Here is a 24,667-nt window from a genome sequence, read left to right on the forward strand (position 1 = left end):
GTTGTTTACCGGAAAAACTAAATCTGTATTGCATTTCCCCCTATTATTTAAAAAGAATATTTTCAATGTGCTGCTTTTAATATGGAAACCCTCCCCCCGCAAAATTTTAAAAAATAAAGAAAAATACAATAAAGACCTTTTCTTTTTGCTTAGTCAGCAACAGTGTATAGGCTGCAAGATAGCTCAGTTGGTAGAGCATGAGACTCTCAACCTCAGGATCATGGGCTTGAGCCCCACACTGGGTGAAAATTTCCTGCACTGCAGGGGGTTGGACTAGATTAGCCTTGCGGTCCCTTCCAACTCTACAATTCAAGAGTCACCAGGAGGCTAAACTGGGGTTCTGGTACTCTCAAAACAGAAACATGGTCAATTGCATCATTTTTTTACTACTTTTTAACTTTGCATAATGCTGTTAACCTGGTTTCAGTAACCCAAACAGTCATACAAGATATGCAGGGTAGCATGGCTCTTCTTTGTCTGTTCATAATCATGTAGTTTGCTCAGCGCATTCTCTGTGGAGCATCTTGTAATGGTGCAAGTTACCAAGGTTCTGTGCATAAGAGCCATGCTGGGAAATGATGAAATCTCTGCTGTCAGCTAGAAAGGCTTTATGAAACCATTAGTTATATTGTCTATGTCATGTTGATAGGTTGTAAACCAACTTGAGTACAGCGATGTGGAAGAGCAGTATACAAATTAAAACTGAAATTAGAATCCATAATTTTTCTGGGTTTTTTGTTCATTTTCAGTCACTATCTTTATCTTGAATTTCATGTTTTCTCATTATATATTATGAATGTACTTCTCCATTTGTAAATACAAATGTTCCAATATGTTGGGCTGCAATGCCACTTTACAGGAATCCAAAACCTAATTCTCACACACCTTGTACGTGTTACACCTGCATTGAATGAACACAGTTTTTGCTCACTGCAGATAATTCTTTGGTGGGTGAACACATCAATTTATTTCATCATGTCACAAGCATTTATTTCACTATGCCACATTATGTAAAAATGATCTTGTGGTGGTAGCAAAAGGTAATCCAGCACTGTGGTGTAAATCTCACAAATTGCTGGTTCATCAACAATAATATCGTTGTTAAATTTATTACAACACGCAGACTCATCTTTTTCTCTGCAATCAATGGCATTCTGTGTAGGCATGTCCAAAACCCTCTCTCATTTTGAATACAAATCCAACTTTTATCACTTCTACTGTAGTTCTCCTTGTAACTTCTCTTAGGATTATCTGCACAGCACCCATCTGCATGACCACCTCTTGAAAAGCTGGGATAACAAGAGTAGATACTTGAAATATTTTCAGGCACATTTCAACACTCAAGGTGCATTCAAAACTTGCCAACCTTTTTTCAGTGCTTCTGCAGCACTAATTTTAGGGAATTAGTGTATAGAATTTGCTGCCACAAAGGTAGTAAAGGAGATTAGATAAATTAATTCATGGAGGAAAACTATAAATGGACATGAGCCATGATGTGCAACCTCCAATTTTCAGAGCAATATGTCAGAACCAGCCCAGGTAATGTGAGCAAAAATAGGGGGTTACTGCTTTCGTGGTCCATTTGTGTGCATTCCAGAGAAATGTTGGTGACAACTGCAGGAAAAAAGGATGTTAGACCAGAGAGAACTTTGGTATGATTCAGAAGAGTTCTTCTTATGTTCTTCTTAATATTGTTTGTCCCTGATGTTGTCACTGCTGGGAATTCATAGGCATGGTAATGGCAAGAACATTTGCAACAACATGCTTCAGTGTGTTCACCTTTGTTCCAAGATTCTTCTGAGAATTGAAGCAAAGACAGTATGGAGGTAATACCAGTTCATCAGTTCATACATTTCTTCATGAAAACATGTTTCACAGCGCCACAATATTCAGTTTTCCACAGCTTTTTCAACAATCAAAGCCAGTATTTGTTAGCAGTCTCCATCAAACTGCCAACATCTACACATAAAGGTCAATATTTGAAAGGGGAACCTGCATATGCTGGCTCTTCCACTCCATCAACTAGTAGGAAGCTGACTGGTATACAGCCGCCATTTTGCCTCTATGAAGAATATTGGGTAAAAATTTCCAGAGATACAGCAGCAGCCAGAAGTTTTTCACTCCAAGTTCAGTAAATAAATATTCCTTCCCTCTACTTCTCTGCCCCATTTGAGCACTACTGCTCTCTGTGCATTTCTGATGTTTGTCACTCTGAATATCCTTGACTGTGATCAAATGTACTTCTTAAATATCTCCACACTGTACTTTGGGCAAACTTAAATTAGCTCACAAGCCATCACTGGTGGCTTGACTGGAGATCCATCGGCCTTCATTTCTCAGTTCAACATTGTCCCATCTTAAGTGATGACACAGGTTAACTGTTATTAGTTTTGTGCCGCTAGTTTTTATAATTTTGCTTTTGCAGACCTATTCTGACATGAATCATAAGGACTGCGCCTCTATTTTTTTGGCAAAAAAATAAAAATACATTTTCCTACTACTACATTTTCAACAGTGAGCTAGGAGCTGTACTAAAAGTAGGACCTATTTACATGGTTGGTTATCCTGGGCTCACTTTCCCCTTTGATGACATCAAATCAAATTCATACCAATAGAAGATATATGCCTCCATCAACCTACATCTTTGTCAACAACCTGAGTTAATTATAGTTACTGAGGTGCACATACAACAGTTCCCAAGCCTCAGCTGATCTGGGCATTTGATATATTGCAGTTTGGGTTTCAGATTGTGAATAAGTGGCCCTTTTTTCAAAACATGATAATATAGGTTTACCCTCAGAGATTTTCCATGTGAGATAGGATGACATAAGTTGTGTGAATATTAAGTATAGGACAACCTGCCTTAATGCTAGCCATAGGGGCTAGATAGTCCATGTGCATGTTTCCCAACTTTATAGTTCTATGCAGTATCTATGCAAACACATTTTGTGCTTTTTCCTCCCAAAAATATTGGGAATGTATTTGCAGTATCTGATGCAGAGCTGTGTAGGATATACACAAGATGCAAGTAGGAGTAGAAACAGAGAAGAGGAATGGTGGCAGTAGGAGGAAACAGGAGCAAGCTCTGCAGGAATGAACAGAAGTATGAGCACTTTCCACCCACATAGTGCTGTAGAATAAGAGAGCATCATTAGGCAGAAATAGATTACAAGAACAGTAGCAAACTGTTATAGTAGTCCAGAGTCTCTTGCTACCCTACCATCGCAAATCAAAGCAAATTTTACCTATAGCAGCTAGAGTGAGCTTTTGGCAGTTTAGTGCAATAGTCTCACTAATACATGCCTCAGTTAAAGCAGCCACGCTTCTAATATTTACAATATGAATATATGTCTATATATAATCAGAGAGACACATTACGTGGAAAGCACTCACAAACTTATGCTGCCTTTTGTATATTCTTCCTCCTTCTAAATTTTAATGCATACTACTGCATATACAAGCTGAACAATTCTTTCCAATCTTGGAAATGCAATTTGTCCTGTTTTAAACCAAGAAGAGAGTAGTCCTTAGGATAGGTATCTCTTTGCTTGCATTGTACCAAGTACTGCACAGAAGAAGCTTCTTTTCAGGGTACACAATGGCTTGGTTTGCACTTCACGCTAAGCCAAACCATGGCTTTGTGCATGTGTGCAGGCTCCAGAAGAATAGATCACGGCCACTTTGCTCCTCCCCAGTCAATTCTGCTGTTTCACTAAACCATGGTTTGGCTTGATATGTCATTCAAACCAAAAACCATAGTTCTCTGAAGACTAACCACAAGCTGCAACCAAGGTTTGTCCTATGATGTACAGCTTTTGATTTGTCAGGGAGAACTAAACCATGAGCCTGCGTTCAGACAATTTGTTAAGCCAAACCATGGCTTGGTTCAGCGCAACAGCAGAACAATCTCTGGAAGTCCACACATTTGCACATTCATGTTAAACTATAGTTTGGCTAAGCACAACGTGTGAACCAGGCCTAATCCTCTAAGAAAACCTTCAGTTTTTCACACACACCTCCATACATTACTTATACATTACTAAGGCTTTAACTCGTTTTTATGCTCCTGAAGCACACAAAAGCAAGTTAAAGGCTTGTTTAACGCAAAAGAATATGCATGAACAAACCTACGCAGAATGTCATTGACACCAATGCTGCAATAGGTCTAGCAACAGCTGTTCAAACTACTAGTGCCTCAGCTGCTCAGATGAAGTCTTAATTAGTGGATAAACTATCAGCCATGAGAGGACAGACAAGTTGGTAGCATATTCCACCTTAGGAGTAATCCAGGATACTTATTTCCTGTCGGCTTTGGTCAATTTCTGAAGGACATAATGGGGCACCACGGTTTGCAGATCTTTTTTCTATGCCTACTTGCACCTCAGCTTTGTGTTTCCTCTCCTGACCACACTTGTCAACCACAGTCTCTCACACAAGAGAAAGGCCCAGGCTTCATCTTAAACTCTTTGTGCTACCTTGACACTTCTCCGATTTTGATTCCATTTAGGTCACAAGATCCAACCTCCATCATTTTCTTACCTGGATAATTCTATTTGATTGCAAGGGCAACAAACCTTCTGTTTGCCTGGATTCAGCCATAGCTCCCTTTGCTTGCCTCTAGTGTCCACTCAAATCCAGCCTCCAAGTAAAACCTGAGATTGCAAAACCACAATACAGCGAATAACGGAGCAAGGCATGTGTATTACTGGGACTTGTTGCCACCTTCTTATTCACTGTACAGTTTTGCTCAGTACACATATTGGAGGAGGTCTTGTGTGGCAGGACAAGATGCCAGAGCTCTTAAAAAAAAATACTGTGCTATTACATAACTGTAAACCTGAATACAGTGGTACCTCCATTTATGAACTTAATTCATTCCGGAAATCTGTTCTTACACCGAAAGCGTTCTTAAACTGAGGTGCGCTTTCCCCAATGAGGCCTCCCACTGCCGGTGCCCTTCCACTGGTCGGCTTCCGTTTTGTCTTCCAGGGCAAAGTTCGCTAGCCGAACACCTACTTCCGGTTTTGCGGAGTGTGTTGCCCGAATCGTTCATTAACAGGACTGTTCTTAGACGGAGGTACCACTGTAGTTACTAGACAGACAAAAATGTAGTCCATGGAATCCTAACAAACTTCCCAGTGGCATTTATCTGAAAGACCCTTATTCTTGATGGATGAGGGCAGAATATTTTGCCACAGTTAGGCCAGATATGATAGCAGATACATGTTCAGGAAAGATGAAAAGCGGTTTTTAAACTTTCCATTCCCCTTAAGAATGGAGAAATCTCAAGTTTGCCTGGGGAAACAAACTATTCTGCTTCCCTACATCAGATAACAATCAGCTAATAAAAACTTTTCCAGAACAGTTATCCAGCAAGTATCTAAGAGCACTGTATGGAGACAGAGGAAATAGATGCAAATACAAATATGGAGTCCATATACACACCAGGTTACAAAAGGGTATCTAGCCATTTAAAAGGCAAAGACAGTCATACTATTGCAATTCATGTCAGACAATGGCTTGAGGCCCTATATGCCCTTGATGGACACAGGCAGGTCAATCGGTGGTATCTGGGAAGTTTATCCTCCTACCAGAGAATGCAAACGTCTGGCACAAGAAGCAGGAGAAAAAGATCTGCAACCTAGAAATTGGGTAACATCGGATTTTGCACTGCACCACAGAAGGCATGTCAGAATTTATGCTTCATTAACTTATTGTAAGGCTGAGTAACTTTGTGTTCTACCCTTCCCAGGCAACTGTTTGTATAGACCTCGCAGTTTACTTTGCAGCAGAAGCAACAGCAGTAAAAACAAAACCCCTTTTCTGAAACTTATGCTTCAGAGCCTTCTTAGTTCTAAGAATTCATCAGCTTCTCAGGTACTGAACAGAGGCTCTATTTTCTATACTGACTCCTAGCCTAATACTTCTCTATGAGTTGGATCCAGTCATGACCTACTGAAATAATTGAGAATTACTACAACATGACTGCTAAACATATCACTGAAATAAAGTAGGAAAGGCACAAAAATTGAAATCTCCAGAATTAATCTGTGATTTGTTGTTGGCCATCAAACAAATTTGTTGTTGGCTTAGAAAAAAATTAATAAAGTTAAAGAGTAGTCTCACAGAAAGCAAGACACCTCACAAAAGTCTTTCTACTGATCTAGAATCATTTACTTCAATAAACAGTATACCAACATACACTCTTCCAGTTTAGAACAAATGTATTATCTCAATGATCTCTATAGCAAGATCAAAGCTCACCACTAAGGCTCCAGAACCAAAATTCAATGCTTTGTCTTGGAAAATATCTAGCAAAAAATGTTTGTATACACACAAAGTGCGTTTTCTCAGCACTAAGTTAACAAACCCAGTTAGAGGGGTTCCAGAACAAATTATATGACTTCCTAGCTAGTGGTGCTAAGACAAGTCTGGTTTTACTTTGATTTAATTACTTTGATTTGTATTATTTGCAGAAAATTGCATACACAAAGATAACCCATATTCAACAAAACCAATGAAATTTTCCCACAGACCCCTAAAATACATTATTTCCTGCATTTCCATACATACAACACACCTTATAAAAGCATACATCTGTAAAACACGTTCCTATTACATGATCCACACGTTTGTTTAAATCTTTGATATTGGGCTTCGGTTTCCTGGGATACTTGTGAACAAAATAAAGCTCCACCATTCTCCTGAAAAGCTGTACTTGTTCTTTGTCCCTCTTGATAGTCTCAATTTGTCCATCAATTTTTCAGTCATGGCAATATGCCATACTCTCTTGTAACAAGTGCTCATGTTTGCACCTTTTAAGTCCTTTCAGAATGTGGCTACAACCATACATGCTGCCATTAAGAGAAATCCAATTAGTGGTTTATCCACCAAGTCTTAATTCTCATTTAAATACAGATTCAGTAATGCAAGCTCTGGAGACTCCTATATGCTGAAGAGTGATTTTACTTTTATCTCATTGAACACTTGCTCCCTCAAATATGCCACCTTTGGGCATGTCCACCACAAGTCCCTATAGCTGCCTCTGCCCCCACAACCTCACCAGCATATAGATGAAGTATGTTTATGCATACAGGAAAGTTTAACTGGATTTATAGTCTGGTTTTATAGATTAAGGCACTGGCAGAAATGCAGAGGGGAATCTTGCACTGGAAGCAGAAATATCTCTCAGTGTTTCTTCTTTGCACCCTCTTATACAGAGAAAAGTGGACTATCACTGCTTGCTGCCAGTGCCATTCTAGAACAGGTTAGTGCCCATTGAAGAGTTATGTGCTTTTCATGGGCTATGGTCTTGTGCACATAGCAAGAAACATAAAATATCAAGAGTCTGGCCCAGATGAAATCAAAGTGTAATGCTGAGGGACTGAAGTGTATGTCTCCCTTGTTTGAGTAGCTCTGTTAACAAAAGTCAATTTATGTGAAGATTCTCATATTTCACAAAACACTGATTTAAGCCATTCCCTGCCTTTCAGAATTATTATGACCAATAGTTATTACAGCACTTTTAGTGCCACAGAGTGCTCAGTCTCAAAAGATCCTTATGAAGTAATTAATTTCATTAAGGGAAGGCCAACAGTGCATTGGCTCAAACAATTGTGTCCCTAATTAAAGGATTACATGCAACAAGGCTAGAAATGTGTCTTCTGCGTGAGGGCCAGACCATAAACAACAAGAGGGATCTATTATGGCATCTTCCGTAACTTTATAAATAATGGCAAAGAGCTCCCTGGGGGATGCTATTTTCCCAATTTTAAAAATTCCCCCATCTGCTATTTGCACCTTTAAGGGAAACCTACACACACAGTCCCTTTGCATGCCAAGTATTCTCTAATGGGCAAAACAACAACTGGAGGGAACAGTTTTCACTGGGAAGGTGACATGAGTGGAAAAGAATTGCATTCAACTTTTACTCAGTGTACACTCATTTTCTTTAATAAAATGCCAATGTCTAACTTAGCTTGATTAATTTCAGTGGATCATCTCTGAATAAAACTTGGTTGAATATAAATCAGAGTCCTAAAAATCTTTCCACACCTCTCCATGCCACAGCCCTGATCTAGATCCTGCCCATCAGCTGCTTTTTTTAAAAAAACCTTCTTACAAATTTAAATAAAAAGAAGACCCACTATGGCCATCCTGTCGTCTCAGCTTCTTAGGCAGTGGATTAATGGCCTGACTCAGCATAAGGTAGTGCCCCGTCTCCATTCTACAATAGCAATTTGCTCATGGCTGGAATGGCATTTAAATCCAGAAGACTAAATTCCAAGTCCACCAGCACCCACTGGACCACAATGTCTGTCAAGGGGCAGTTAAGCAGCTATTAACACACCCATCCTATTTTATGCCTACTTTAAAAACAACAACCGCAAAACAAATTAACCGTTATAATGCAAGCGAACACAGAGGGAACAGAAGAAGAGCTTACATAGAAATTCAGAGAATCCCTTTTGTTCACAGCACACAATTTACAGTCCTTCGGTGTTCAGTCACTGGTGGGAGTCTAGCTATTATGAAAGAAAGAGGGAAACTATTCATAAACCAGCCAGGGGAAAATGAGTTCCATAACTTTCTCTAAGCCTATTATGTTTTGTTTCCTATATATTACACTGCTGATATTGGTATCAGACTTTGCATCTTTGGAGGAAGCAAGTAAATCTCGGAAGTACACACAGGCCCAGCAGCGCCTGACAGAGGCATTAGCAGTCTCATTACTGCGCAAGGGTTATTTACAATACTTTACCCTATTTCGCCCCATTATATACTCAGCATGATGAAATGCCACTTGCTCAAAGCCTTGTAACTGAAGCACTGCTGTGCAAGGAAAAGAAACTCAGCAGTACCCTCTGTACGACGCCCACATGCCAGATGAGACTTTTCAATCCATGGCTCTGCAGGGCATTTCCCCCCTCCTGACTTCTCCCATGGTTACACCAGTGTTGCGGTTCATCCTCTGTCCCTCTTAAAATTCCCAATTTCTTCCTTCCCTGCCATTCTAAAACGCTAAATGAAGTGGTAAAAGAAACATGAACTACACCGAGATCTGACGTCGTTAAGTTCCTGCAAGTTCCGAGCCACACGATGAGAACCTTCAACAAAAAAGGGCTTTCCAAACTGTTCAGTTAGAAAATTCGAGTTATAGAACAAGATAAAAGCTTTTGACTTCACATTACCCGCCTCTCTTTGGAGAAGCAAATCAAGGTTAGCCTACGGATGCACTCCACACACACCCCACCCGAAAAACTTCCATGTAGCGTAGAGCCTCCAAGTATCAGAAGACCTTCAAGGCATCGCCAGATCTGTTGTGTGTAATTTAAAACATCAGTTTAGCATACCTAGCAAAAGTGCCTGAAGAAACAGAAACAGCCTTGTGTGTTTCAAATCTACTCCACATAGACCACCAGCAGCATTCATTCTTTTCGTCAAGGGTGGAGACGAAACAGGAATTTTGACATTTGAACAAAAAACACGAGATGCAGCTGCACTGGTTGAGATAAAAGTTGTAAGAACGGGAGCTTTGCAGAGTGGTTTGTTGCTTTTTTACTGAAGCTGTCAGAGAAAGACAGTTAAGAGGTTGGCACTGAACCAGGACACTGGGGCCAACGTTTAAATTATTTGAAAACTCCGTTGTCAGATCCTTGCTTCTATATCACCATAGAAGACAGCTCCTCTAGTAACACAGAGCCCTCTACTGTTGGGCTGGGACACTGACATTAAAAGGAGATCAGGGAAGCATTCACACCATATTAGGAATACGTTACTCACAATGATATTGTCCTTAAGCCAAAGGGATTTAGTGCTCAAGCTAGTCATGTTTACTGAATAAGCAATTCCAGTTCATCCATGTCAGCTATCAGAAAACAATAGAATCACTTGACAGATTATGCCTTAGGCTGCAACCGTACGCACCAGTTACATGGGAGCAAGTCCCACTGATTGCAGTGGGGCTTACCTCCAAGCAAACATGCATATTGCTGGAGCGTTAAGGGTTCCCCAAAAACTTTCCTGTTAGTAAATAAGGTCAAAGGAGTTGCAGATCAAACAGAACAGTTTTGCAAAGGTGTCTTGCTCAGAAGACTACTAATTTTTAAATAAAAAATCAGCATTGAAAATAAGCACAAGATTTATTCACAAAACATCAGCAGACCCACCTGAGTGTATCCTTATGTCACAGGTCTGAGTAGCAGGTCTGGAAAGCTACTCACTACTGATAAACAAGCAAGTGACTAACTGCACGGCTGTTTTAAAACCAATATTATAAAAGCCACACTAGCTGCTTGGCTCATTTTCCTTCAAGTATTCAGAACTGCCTTTTTAAAAAGTCATAGTGGATAGCCACCCAGAGTGGCTGGGGAAACTCAGCCAGATGGGCGGGGTATAAATATTATTATTATTATTATTATTATTATTGGGGTGGGGAAAGAGAGATCTTATCAACAAAGCACAAGCATTTTTGCTCATCTTCATCAACTACACACCCCATTCCAGCCATGTATTCTGCTGCATTTTCCCTATGCCTGGTTTTATTCAATAAGCAAACTGTATAATTGCCAGACTAACCATGTGAACCTCGCCGGAGACACATGGGATTCTTTCACTGCCTTGCATTCAGTCCCTCTTAAACGTGTACAAGAACAATTACCGCGTTGTAGCATCTCTCATCCAGAAAAATCACAATGCACTTTACGGAACTACATACAGTTTCGCTTCATCTACCCATAGTCACTTCTGGGATATGAACAGCAGCTGTTTAAGAACACAGGCAAGCATTGCAACAAATCACTTGATAGCAGACAGCGAAGTATATTGTAACGAGAGCGTCCCTTGTTCCCCGAGTTGGAATTTAGCCAAATCACTACTTCTACTGTTGGAGGAGGGGGGGGGAATTCCCAGAGGGCAGCTATCTTTGTTGTTTTACTTTTAAAAGCCTAGAAGGCTTGTGGTGCTTTAGACATCAATAGAATTATTGTAGCGTACGTTTTTGTGGACTAGAGCCCACTTCATGCACAGGCAGAGCTATTCTGGGGTCAGGGGTGCGCAACAGCAGGCCCACCATCACATCCCAGTTCCTGCTGGCTCATGCTGGTTGGCACAGGAGGGGTGGGGAAGGTTTAGACATATTCTCTATGTCAGCTCTAGGTTGATATAGCTGACTGGTACCCTCAGGGGGTCCACATGGTACATTATCTGGAAAACTGGGGTTATAAGTCTCCACCAACTGGGGCCCCACTAGCAGTACTACTCTTCTCTGGCAGAGGCCAGGAGGCACCAATGGGCCATCTTAATGCCGCCCCCTCCAGTCATCAACATAGGGGGAGTAGCATTGCACCCCTAGTCCACCCATGCTTATGGCACATGCCACAATCAACCTGTTAAGTCTTTGCGGTACCACCGTGTTGCTTTCCTTGCAAAACATACATTAACCAACTGGCAACCTCACATCTTCTGTTGCCCGCTGGCTCTGTACTTGTCCTCAAAACTCAAATTCTTCCTTCAGCATGAAAGCCCTGCTGACTGAATTCAATTCTCATGTGGCATCCCAAAACCAGACACAATTCTATTTAAAGCACAACAGAAAAAGGGCTAGAAATGACAATATAAATTAAGCGAGTTCATGATGAGAAGTCCCCTGTCTTTAAGTTGCAACAACAATAACTGCTTTTGGAGGGAAACAACATGATGTTATATACCAAAAGGAGCTGCCCAGAAGACTATGATAAAAGGCAGACTTGATCTAAGAAAGCACTGCTAGATATTGGGGGGGGGGGGGGGCTAATGGTGAGTTAAAAACTTGCCAGGGACTGTTGACAGAGAATGGCAGCCTCTTACCCAGTAGCAGAAGAGATGTCAGCTCCAGCAGAAAGCACCTCATCTTTGTAGAAGAGGGAAGATAAAAGGGCATCACTCTCATTCCCAGTTCACCTCTTGCTTATTCTTTTATCTTCAGCTGTCAACCGCCACCTGGTTTATATTTCCAGAAAAGAGTGTTTTGGGAGAGTGGAAACACACCGGGGAGGGGGTAGGGAAGATAACCAGCAGGGGGAAGGAATAATACTAAAAAGACAAAGTGAAGGGCAAGCTTAATGGGAGGCGTGAATGTTTCTTCAGATGCTAAATGATTATTCCATTGTGTTTTGCAGCATCTACTTTGATTTCTCCTACTCCGTCTTGCACCGCACAGTAAAGAAGTACACAGTTCCTTGCGTGATCAACCCTCTCCGTAAAGAGAAAGGTGCAGGAAGATCCGTCTCTCGGCTCAAGAAGTGGCTATGTGTCCAAGGATTAACAACCTGGGCTATTTTGCAAGCTCTTCACGTGCACAAAAAAGAGCCCGAAGGGTCAGGTCTGCCCACATCCGAACCAGTTTTGTAGGTGCCTCTTGCTAGTTTTCCTAGACTTTCCTAGACGAGAGGGAAAGCGAGGCTGAGATAGTCCTCTTGCACGGACTGCATCGACAGTTCGGGAGGGGCTTCGTCTCTTCGGCTTGCTGAACTGTAAGGATGAGGCAGATCAGCAACCCGAGCTGGGATGGCCCCGTTCAGCAGCTGCTCGCGCGCAGTTTCGCTCGCTGGCTCGGGTGCCTACAGCTCAGGTCTGCTCCTCCCTAGAAAAGAAAAAAAAGAGGCAGGGAAACTTATAAAGCTAAGGCATAAATTGTTGCTCCTTGCTGCTAACTGCCTCTCCAAACACGCGCGGTGTGTGTGGGGGGGGGGTACATACAGAGACGAAGGGGCGGGAAGAAGTGGGGGCAGACCGAGCACCAGTTCCCGCCCCGCCGCCCCTCTAAGACCCCCATCTGCGCGCGGGGAAGGAGACCAGCCCGCTATTGTTTCAGCCTCACGCGCAAGACGGCCGCCTCCCCTTTCCCCAAACTGGAGGAAAGGCTGGAGCAGGGCGCCCTCGAGAAGGGAGACCGGCGGCCCGGAGCTTAGGCGCTCTCTTTCTCTCCCCTTTCCCCGCCCTCCGGTTATAAAGCGAAGCGTAGCCCACTTTCCGCGCGCCACAAACACCCCTCGAAGACAAACGCTTCGCGCGCCCGGCGGGTCCGGGAGACCAGGGCGCGCTCCTCAAGGGGGTCTCCCTCCACCCGCGCGCTCTTCCTGCCGCCGACCCACCCTAGCCACTCCCTTGCCCGGCTTGCTCGGCTCCACGTGCCGCGGTGACACCGGCATCCCCTCGGACTCTTTCCCCGGTACGGCTACTCGCCGCTCGCCTCAGCTTAGCTCTCCGCCCCGCGAGGCGCCTACCTGGCCGCTCTGGCTGTTTCCCTCAGCCCGCCGCCGCTGCTGCTGCCGCCGCCTCTCCTTCGGCGTCTCCGCTCGGGCTTCATTCTCTGCTCAGAAGCTGCTGCTGCTGCTGCTGCAGGGGGTGCCAAGCGCTTCCTCCCGGCCGGGAAGCTCCGCCTTCTCCCCCCTGCGTCCCTCCTCGTCGGACTCGTCGTCCTCCCCTCGCTGCTTCGTTCCCTCGCCGCGTCCCTCCCCGCTTCTTTTCCGGCTCACCTTCAGCTCCAGGCGGGCGCCGGCCGGTGTGAGAGAGAAAAGAAACGGGGCAGGGAAAAGAGCGCGCGCGCGCTTCTCTCTCTTTCTCTCTACAATGGCCCAGAAGCGAAGGAGGCTTGGGGAGTGCGCCGCGGAACCTGGAATGGGATCATATTTCACCCCAGGCTGTTGTGAGCCTTTGCTTCCAGCTGGCAGCGAGGTATAGAGCAGGGCGGGAGAGAAGGATAAGCCTCCCTTTCAATCATTAACCATTGCGGGCCAGTAAAAGCAATCACTGCACGTATGTCAGGCTAGACCGGTAGAAGGCCGGGTTGGCACCTTTTCCTTCTAGTGCTGCTTCTTGTTGTCGCTTAAGAATTAGTCCTAACAGGACAATTTCGAGAACCCAATATGGTGAGCATAATCATTAAAACACACACACCATTAGGTTATAGGGCTTGTCCCTTCTGGGGTGCTTTGAACTGAAAATTTACAGTTTTAGAATTAGTAAGGCTGTGGGAGCAAAGGAGACACCACATTCCAGTCCTGTTTCCGCAGTTCTGATAACAAACGCAAAATGCTGCAGCCCCCATGACTTAAAACTGCTTTGCATTTGGAGTAGTCCCGCTGGGAGTTGCTCCAAGCTAAGTGGTTTGAAGAAAACAGCTGTCAAACGGCCAACAAGTTCCACCCACTCAATAACAACCGTTAACAACCCTTGTGTGTTGAAGCACAGTGTGAAACAATAAAGCGAACCGGGTCAACAAAAGCCTGCGATACTTCATAGAGTGGGATGTTAAGAGCTGCGATAATGGGACAAGTTCTATCCCTAGATACCTGTTTTAGCAGTGCAGTGGTGTGCCTTGGGTGTACTGCCGCATCATGCATGTTGCAAGAGCAAAGGTGACTGTGCATTTACGCATGAAACACAAGTTGCAGCATGACCTGGCACAGCACAAAAGACTCGTTACCGGTTCTTACCTGTGGGACCAAATATTCTGGAAGTGAAAACGGATGCTTCCAACTGAGTAGCATGGGCGAATTAACTATGTTGAAATTCCATATGCTGACTTGGCCATAACCAAAGTTCTTTTGAGTCATGATGTTATAACGTAAGATGTGTCTAATGTGGGAAAGAGTGAAACAGCAGGTTTAGAGCAAGTTCATGCAAATAAAGTGGGTCTTTCCTTTTCCTAGGAAATAGATGGATGAAGTTCTGTGCTGAGTCAGCTGAATGGATGACGCAGTGGCGCAACATGGATAAGGGATGGAGGGGATGGGTTGGGCAGGGTGGTACAGAACTGGTACATGAGCCAACCTGGCCCAATGCTAAATTTCCAGTTCCAAGTTTTAGGATTCTGCCGACTCACTCTGAACATGTATATAAACATAAATTTATTCTAAGGGAAGTGTGCTTAAAGGAGGTTAAATGGAAGGATTGCCTCCTCCCACATTTACCTACCCAGAGGCTTAGATCATCCTCTGAGCAGTGGCGTAGGAAGGGGGGGCGGAGGGGGCAGTCTGCCCAGGGTGACCAGATGGCCCCTGACTCCCCCTGGCTGTAGAGCGAACGAGGGCGCCCGCAGTCCGTATGAGCGCTGCTCATGTGGTGTCCGGACAGGCTGACGCTCTCACGCGCCGGCCGTACAGGCATCTGGACGGGCTGCCACTCTTGCCTGTATGGCCGCTGTGCAAGTGGCAGCCCATACAAACTGTGCATGTGCAGTAATATCAACTGATTGATAGGATGCCTGGTCCTAGAAAGAACTGTGGAGAGAAAGAAATGTATTTGTGATGTTAGGAAACAAGTGACAGTGCCAAAAAGAATTGGGTCTCCAGTGGATTGTATATATTTTATGTAGCATACCCCTATACTATTTTAATTGAGCATTTGATATTTTTAACCAGGGGTAACCATAGAAATATGTATTATTGGATATTTGGAAGAAGCAGAAAATTAGCAAGTGCTGTCAGAAAGCTTATTTAGCTGTTACACCCTGCTCAGTCTTCTTTCAGACTATTGCATTCATGCATAGTAACAATAGTATATATAAAGAGACCATGGAAATGACTTTATAGCATTATAATATTAAGCCCATTTCAGTTAAATTAGATTATTATAATAAGCACAGTCTGTTAAAGACTGTTAATAGGCACCTGTGTGCTCTGTCTGGATCCCCTTAATCTCTTTGTCAGCTCTTTCCTGACCTCAGTAATAACATAAAAATAGCTTAGCTCTCATTCTTCTTCTTTTTGCCTTCAGAATTCTTTAAAAGTAGGCATTAATTTTTCAAAAGCATTTTTTAAAGCCAAACTTGGTGTTTATTCCCATTGCACAGAAGGGTCAAACGAGGCAAGGCAAATTCACTCCTTTTCATGGCCATTCTGAAATGGAGTTGTGACAATTCAGAAATCCTTCTTTTGCTGCTTGGTGCCCCCCCCACCTCCCTTTCAAAGCATTCATCGGCCTATGCCTCATCTGTCAATTTTCCATCGTACCGCATACAAAATGACTATGATCCTAAACACAAACATAAACTGACGTAGTTTCAAATTCAATGTTTTGAATTGGTTAGAGAGTTCAAAGAGGATCTTCTCTTTCATCAGCTAAACTACCAAGCACTAAAGAACCACTTTGCATATGCATACCAGAATGCTACTGCTGTTCTTGCACACATATTTCCACATAACAATCAAGTAGAAAACAGGCTCATGGTCAGATGTGCGTTAGTGAAAATAGCAATGAGATACTACTGTTCTCACCCTGAACAGTAGGTACTTGTCCAGTGGTCATTTGGTAAGGAGTTTCCTCTAAATCAAGTGTGAATAACCTTTGACCCTCAAGATATTGCTGAACTACAAATCCCATCAGCCCCAGCAAGCATGGCTTTGGATGATGGTGGTTGTATCCAGTTCAGCAAATCCAGAGGGCCAAAGGTATCCCACATCTAGTTTACTTTTTCTAACAACCCAGAGGCTTAAGTAGAATGTGGATGCATGGAGGACTCAGAATGACTCCCAGGGAAAGACAGGTTGAGATATCCTTATCCATAGCAATATCCTTTCATTTTAGCTGTAAAGAATAATGGGGCAGTCATTATCGGCATACTTTTTGGAAAGAGAGAATCTAGTACAAATTGAGAGTTATCTGATCCAAAATAATTACATTGTGCAATCACAATTAGAATACAGTAGTTATGTGTAGCCGTAATAGAAACATGATTAGTCTGGGAGAACAGAATGCATGTTCATTTAAGATAGGCTTGTGGTGATATGACTCTGACATGAAGGTCCCGCTTGTTTGAAACATTAATTCAAGAGCTTGTTTGTTTTTCTAAAAGGCCTTTGGATGCAGGCAACACTTTGAAATAAATGGAGCTAGATACCTATATAACTAAGGAGGCTTCTACTTTGATCCTTCCTCACTGAGACTTTGTGAAAGAGGATTAGTTGGGAGTAAGGTGTTTGATGCTTGTACTATGTGGTTTAATGGTGGTAGCCTTCTCTTACCTCGTCAACATTCACCCTATCTACATGAAGGCCTCTTGCTGGTTTGACACTGAAGGAGCCACCTTCCCTATCTTTCAGTAAATTGCAAGTTCATCTATCTCTTTCATTATAAATCATTGAATTGCTTTACTTTATTCAAACTGCTATCTTGCAGTCATACACGTGCTTAAACTCTTTACCTTGAGCAAGCATAATACACTTCAATTTCTCAATATTATGCGCCAAAATATTACCTAATCCATTGTTGCAAAAAGGTGACTCTCCCACTGAAAACTGGATACCCTGATTCTTAAGTGAGCATCCTTAAATAGCCAAGTTTAAATCGTTCTTTGCTTACAGTGTTCTGCTTCAGTATCATCTAGTGATTTTTTAAAAAAATTACTGATCTTTAAGTTCTTAGAAATGAAAGCAGCTCAAGATCATGTCTAGAAACCTCAGTGACTGTAGCTGTGCACTAGCAGCACCACTGTGATGGCCGAAATGTGGGCATTTATAATTAGAATGTCTGAGTTATTTATGCTTGCGGTACACACTGATGGGTTAGGAATTCGACCTGTAGTAGCAGACAGACAATGGTTCTCCTACGGCACAGTTGACACCAGGGAAATTCTTTCTGCAAAGCACCATATGAAATAGGGGAGAAGGGGACTATTTTAAGATAAATCAACATGTTTCCAGATTCTCAGGGCATCTGTCACTAGGCACTACAGTGTATGCTGGCTAATCCCACCGCAAATTTTATTTTAACCATTTCTTGACAGGAAAGTCTGTCAATATGTGTCTGTACCCGTCATTAATCATGCCTGCGCCAGTGCCATTCTTGGGCTATGAACTGTAATCTGATTGGAAAGAATGATGTTTATCCTCGGTTTATACTAGTAACTGAGGTAAGAAATCCTATCACTCAGGAGCAGGGCAGGAGTCGGCGGTTCATTATAGGGATATTCTTGAGCAGATGTTCAGAACTGCTTGTTCAGAACTGACTGCCACACTGAAAAAGTTATACCGCACTGTAGGAATGTGGCTAATTTGTTTATTTCACTTCATGTCATTAATGTAATATTTTAATGAACGTGACAGATGCCAAACCACACATGTTGAAATCTTTCTGATGTTACTGATTTGAAAAGTGGTGTGATGTGGCATAACTAGGTTTCAGTCGATGGGCTGGGACTCTCAGCTCAATCATACCAGTGGCTGCATCAGTGTTTTTTCTATCTTCTGTCTGTCACTTTTTTGAGGGGTTGCTGTCTTTTAAGAGAGTGAGAGTTGGAAAAGAAGGTAGGAAAAGGTGGAAACAGACGAAAAGAAAAACACAGAAACGGATGGTGAAATATTTAAAAGTTGTCCCACGTTGTAGGTTGAAGTTCAAGGTCGACCCATGGTCTGAAAAAGCTAAAGACTATTGAAGTCATGGATACAGTTTTGAATTTGGACTAGTTAAAAATAGCAATAGGCCATCGATAATAGAGGCAAAGTAGGTAGCTTTAGGAAGAAAGATTCCATCTAGGTATAGTATGGGATAACCCTATATATGTCCCCTGAAGATTGGAATACAAGCATTATGGATAAATGTGCTACATCTGAGATAACTCATCTAAAATATTAACAACTAGAGTTGAGATAAGTAAATTATTGGTGTGCAATCTTGGATTCTGTGGTGGAAGCCTCCTCTAAAGTGAATAGGCTCAAGCTTATGAGTCTCTTCACTAGCATTTACAGTATCTGAGGCAGTGTCATCCAGATCTGTCTCCTGTCAAACTTGGTATAAGTGCTGACTTAAGCATTACCACTCTGCTACTTTCTTCCCCCTAGAAATCACCTGTGACCCCCAGTGTGCCCACTCTTCCTGTGGCACCCACAAAATATCTCAGTAAATATCCCTTCCACAGTCCACCATAAACAATGGATGGTTTGCTTTCCCTGCTCAATTTCTGTTTGCACAGGCTCAGCCTCTTCTGCCTTGAACACACTGCTTATGTATGTCCACATTTCAATGGAAGCCAGAATTGAAGTGTTCTATTCTGAACAGAGGAGAGATGCAAAGAACTTCTCTCTGTGAATGAGAGCCTTTTTGCCATTGATGGGGCAGCTGATGGGTGGCCATGTCCACACAATTTAGTGGTCCCTTTCTCCTTTTTTAAATCTTGTGTTATGCTATGCCCCCAAGCATGCTTACTGTCTCCAAAAGGCTGGCAACCCCTGCCCTAGCTGTTACAGTTGTGTCATGCAAGGGTCTTGCAGCACTTTGAGGGACAATATTAGTTGTCCTGCCCACGCTCATACGATGGGATAGCTCAGTAGGTAGAGCATGAGACTCTTAATCTCAGGGTTGTGAGTCCTGCCCCATTTGGATAAAAGATTCCTGGATTACAAAGGGTTGGACAAGATGACCCTCACAGTCCCTTCCAACTCTACAGTTCTATGATTCCATGATCCTTTGAGTGTCTATAGTCCATAGGAGACACAGAGGCCAGCACAACTTCTTAAGCCTTTTGTGCTGGCTCAGCTAACATGCAGCCTTGCCTTTGAATCAAAGGACCTTGGTCCTTCTAGTCCTATGGATTGCTGATGGCATGTACTGTATTTGGTGGTTCCATTATATTCATCACATAAGTAGGGCTAAGTGATCTATTGCTATATCGTCCAAAACCAGTTTGAAGTCCATATTGTGATACTGATTTCATAATTTTTTTCCTGGCAATATATAGCAAAAAATGATGTGTATGTGTGTGTGCTATGCAAAAATCACGATGCAGAAAAATCTGTGAAGCCAGCCAGTGCCTCTACATAGCTCCATACTTATTTCAGTTTATTGCACTGTTTAGCTGGTGATATATCACAGAGTTGAAAACCAGATATTCCCCAGCCCTACACACAAGTAGGCACATTGTTTTGGGCTTAAGGCAGTATATCTAAGTGTTGGGTACAACACATAAAGATAACTGAAACGGGATGTTACTCAGCGTAGTTTCTTCATAACCAAAAGAATAAGAGTCTTTGTTGTTTTTTAAACTGCAGCAAAAGGTGGAATCTGTAGCTGCTATCAAAAAATCATAGAGTCGTGCGTATAGGGAACATATTTTCTTTGATCAACAATATGTTCTTCCTCTCAAACAGCTTGCTCCTCATGAGGTCAGAAAGTGTTTGGCTAGAGATTTTCCCTCTTGCTGTTTCATCTTCTCATTCTGTCTTTCCTGTCAAAGGCTGAAAGGAGTCGAGTGAAATTGAAACAGGCACTTCCTTGACACTGAGAACATTCATGCTTCACCCCCAATATAGATGATCCATGTGCTGCAGAAGCGTCCAAACATCTGCTTCTGACCCAGCTGGCACCGGCTTTCCATATTGTATGGTCAGGAACCACTGATAAAGTACATCACATGTCAGACAACAAAGGTGTGGTAACGATAGCTGACATGCAGCGTAAAACTCAAACACTATTTTCTCTGGTGCAGCCAAGTGGTGCATGATTACTAAAGGGCAGAACTAGATGAGAGACATGCCTGATTCACACCATGCATTGAAAGCACATTTATTGCTCATGTAAAGCACATGACTTCTGGGAGAAGGCTGGCAACTGTAGTTTCCCAGAGTTGCAATTCCCATCATTCTCATAGAGTTACAATTCCCACCATGCATAACAAACTACAGTTCCCAGGATGGGGGCGGAGCCATGTGCTCTAAATGTGCTTTATATGTATGGCATGGGTCTGCCCACACAGTTAATGGTTGTTTAGTATCAATCTCTTCCTCACAAGTTGCGCTTAATTTAATATCGTCACACTGTGCATTGCCGAACTCTATCAGCGGCTGCCAGTAGAAATGGCAGCAGTGTTCATCACACAGCAGCAGGTTGTTGCATCATATATTGTATTAATTTCAATGAGGCAATTGGATGTGGTGGACAGGCAATACAGAGTAGCTTAGCTCCATGTCTCTTCAAACATCTGTTTCTTCAAGTATGTACAGGTACAATTGCCTAGTTTCTCATCCCTCGCTATCCTTACACATTTATGCCCATTTGCCTTAATTTGCATGTTGTACTTTATATTTGCAAACTGAATTCTTCAGTCTATATAAACTATGCACTCTTAAACAAATTTGCACCTTTTGTTTTGTTTTTCATACTTTATTTTAATTCTGCTAGTCAGGAGGAGCAGTAAGGAACTCTACAACAGCCTCTGAGCCCTAGAAATCTTATTCAGCAACTCCCAAAGCTTCTAAAATTTCAGTTGGTGTTGTCTGCACACTTTCAATCAATTAGAATAAATCTACTTTCGAATATATCTTTGCAAGCTAAGTTTTCTTAGAAAACTGAATTTTGTGGCTATCACACAGGACCTTAGACCATTCCTCTAAGTCAGGCTGTCATGTATCTTATGCCCATTCTCTTTAAATTTTTCACTTATTGGGTTTTCTGAGATAGAGAGAAACCTGAAATAAATGTTTTAAATAGATGTTGTTGTTGTTTTTTAAATGTTTGGCCTGTTGATGACATTGTTGTGTGGAGGTTACAAAAAAATCTATGAGCATGAGCACCAATTCCACAATAACTTCCTATCTAGAAGTGTCCAAGGTAAATTTTTAAAAAAGCCATCCATCTACAAAACTAATTCTAAATTGGACTTCAGTTCATATTCTTTGGATTCTACCTCTTGAAAATATATTCTGTTCTTTGTAAGTAGCTGACAGACTGAGGCAACTCTTTGTCATTGTTGCTTGATGTTTCATATCTGACAAGGTGAACATAAAACTGGCAGTGCTGGGCTATTGTCTGAAACAGTCTGAGAGGATTTTACTCAGGGACATTCCTTATGAAACTTATTACTTCTGGGCTCTTGGCAATCCTTTTAATAAGCAACACATCTTTGGGTGTAAACCCCTGCTGTTTGTATTGGAGTGTAGGTTTAAAGAGACTGGAAAGAGGTGGGAGGGTTTGTTTATATTGTTATTTGTGTGTATATCTCAGAGCCTATGGGCAATATGGTGCATTAGAAATCTGTGAATAAATAGAATTAAATTTTAAGCAGTGGAAAAAATTACCCAAGCAAGAGCTCCAATATCATACCTCTTATTTATTCACAGGGCAGAGAATGTTATATTCCTTCCTTGTCAATGCAATGCTTCCATCATGAAAGAACTTTCTGATCATGTGAGGAACTTTCTGATCAATTCTTTTATTTCTTAGGAGTGGGCATATAGCTTAAGGGCAGAACATATGCTTTGCCGGTAGAAGGTTCCTGGTTCCCTAATCTCTCCAGGGTATTTTTTTTTTTTTTAAATCAAGTAGAATGACTGGAAAATATTTCTGCTTGAGAATCTGAGGAGCTGTTGTCATTCAAAGTAGACTGCTCAGGACAAGATAAGTCAGTAGTCTTCCTCAGGTCAAAGCAGTTTTGTATGGTCATTTATCTGCTAAGACTGCCATCAGTCTCTGACATCCTTTTTTTTTTCAAAATAATTTTTATTAACAGGCCAATCACATCACATTATCTGTATCACATTGATTCCAAATTCTACAGCCAAATTTTTAATTTTGTTGGGGGTACCCATACATCAAGCTCAGCTCGAGTCCAAAACAGCATCACTTATCTTACTGCATTAATTAGACAGTTCTGTCCAGTTTGATCCGGATAGTCCTTTATTACTTCCTTTCTCTTCTTGTTGTTATCATAAATTCCTTTCTTTGCGATCTCTGATGATTTTCACAAGCAGGTTGAAAGCTGGCATTCTATGTATGTTCTGTACTCTTCCAAAAATCATATCGATCCGGGACAGCCTCTGTACAATGCTTCCATAAACAAAATTAATCTCCGATCTGTCCTTTATTTTTCTCAGGCTTACCGAATAAATCAAATGAGTCTGCAGGTTCTGTCAGGTCAAACTTACATTCCAGCATTCCTTCTCATTCAAACAATCCTGATTCTCCTCCCCCAGTCCTTCTTCCTCCGGCAAACCTGTCATGGCGAGACGCCATAACATTTTCCTCTTTTCTCACCATTCTCCAGTCTTCTTTCCCGTTATACTCCGTCCCACATAGTTCTTAAAATCCTGCCTGTGATTCATAGAAACGCGACGATCTTGTTTCTATCTGGGGTGAAGGGTTATTAATGTCACATCATGCAGGAAAAAAAAGAGTTTTTTCCTCCACCCGCCCCTTTGTTCCAAACATTCAGTCTCCTTATGGTAATTCATCAGAAGATTTACTTATCTGTCCGTCACTCCTGGTCGCAGAGATCCATTAATCAGCAGTCTTATCAGTCGAGCTTTACTTGATGTATGTGCTTTCAGCTTCATTTCCAAACGTATGTTTCCAATTATAATTCCAAGCTGCAGCAACCAGCACGCGCTGATTGGAATCGGCGTCAGGAAGATCTGACTTCACCGAGGGCCTGTGCCAAGTGTTCGGCACCCCCGTCACTCGTTTCAGGGGGTGCATTGTGAACACCGCTGGCAGGACAGTTTCCCCCCGCATCCTGGGGGGATTAGGAAGACTGCATACTTCCCATAGCAGCCCCTTAGTACCTCGTATGGGTCAGAGAGATGTTATTGTCGGCCATCTTCCAACGCGCCACCTGGTGCCCCCCCCCCGTCTCTGACATCCTTACTACCTTTGTGAATTTGTGACATACACTTGCCATCCCCGCTATGGTATCTAATGTGTATCAGCTACACCTGCGACAAATGTGGGAAAGTGTCCAGATCAGTGTGCCACTGTGCTAATAGGATCTTGTTTGCAGATGACTTGCTATTTGACAGACTTAGTTCAAGGAGAGCTACAAGGATGGTGAAGAGTTCAAAAACAGAAGGAAATCCATTTTTGGATGGTTTAATGGATTAGATTATTTAGGCAAGGGTTATCCTTTCCTAGGGCATTGTTTGAAGTGGCTACCTGCAAGATCCATTCTAACAAAGATTCTGTTATCTGTGTCCAAATACTGTGCCCACTTCTCTGGGGTCTTAATAACCATGCTGCAGCTACAAAGCAGAATGAGCTCCACTTCCAGTAACTTCCAGAAAAAAATGCAATTCAGTACACATCTAAAGACAAATCTATCAGACTGGCATGGAAGTCATTCCAGATGTTTTCCAGTTTTCTTATAGACACTAAAACTAAAACTCTCTCTAATCCTAAGGCTGGAACTCAGAGTCACCCACTGACATTGATTGGCGGCAGATTTGAGACAGACGAAAGGAATCACTTCACATATTTATCCTACTACTGCAGTGTGTGTGTGTGGGGGGGGGTAATCATTAAGGTAGGCAGCTTTTTAAAAAAAAGGATTAGAAAAAAATAATGAGGGGAAGTGTCAGCTGCCCTTAGCCAGGGTAGCAATACCGAGCTTCCTATTCAAGGGTTATATACCTTTGAATATCAGATACTGGACATAGACAATGGGGAAGGCCAGTAAATTTATGCATTGACTGTGTGCTTCTAAAGATGGTTAAGAGTTTTTGGACTAGATGGCGCTTGATCTGAACCTGCAAGCTAGTTCTAATGTGTGTGTATTGAGGTTTATTTATTAAACAATACTGTATATAGATATAGATATATATTGTCTTTAGGCCTTCTGAGGCAGTTTATTAACAATTAAAACCTCAACACTATTAAAACTAGGAAACATTAAGAACAAGCCCAAGATAAAACATATAAAATA

General features: G+C 42.2%; 1 protein-coding gene across 2 annotated transcripts in view; it reads right to left on the bottom strand.

Annotated features, from left to right (window-relative positions):
* The window catches only part of IGSF3 (immunoglobulin superfamily member 3), a 117,122-nt gene extending 103,420 nt beyond the window's left edge, over positions 1 to 13,702 (bottom strand). For both annotated transcript variants that reach the window (XM_083498563.1, XM_083498562.1), the window contains exons 1-2: positions 13,266 to 13,702; positions 11,848 to 12,622 (exon numbers count right to left, since the gene is read on the bottom strand). In XM_083498563.1, the coding sequence (XP_083354689.1) occupies positions 11,848 to 11,929 (82 nt within the window). In that variant the 5' untranslated portion in view covers positions 11,930 to 12,622; positions 13,266 to 13,702. The remainder of the gene's footprint in view (positions 1 to 11,847; positions 12,623 to 13,265) is intronic.
* Positions 13,703 to 24,667: the final 10,965 nt, after the last annotated feature.

Source organism: Podarcis liolepis, assembly GCF_965112155.1.
Source record: "Podarcis liolepis genome assembly, chromosome: 4".
NCBI lineage: Eukaryota > Metazoa > Chordata > Lepidosauria > Squamata > Lacertidae > Podarcis > Podarcis liolepis.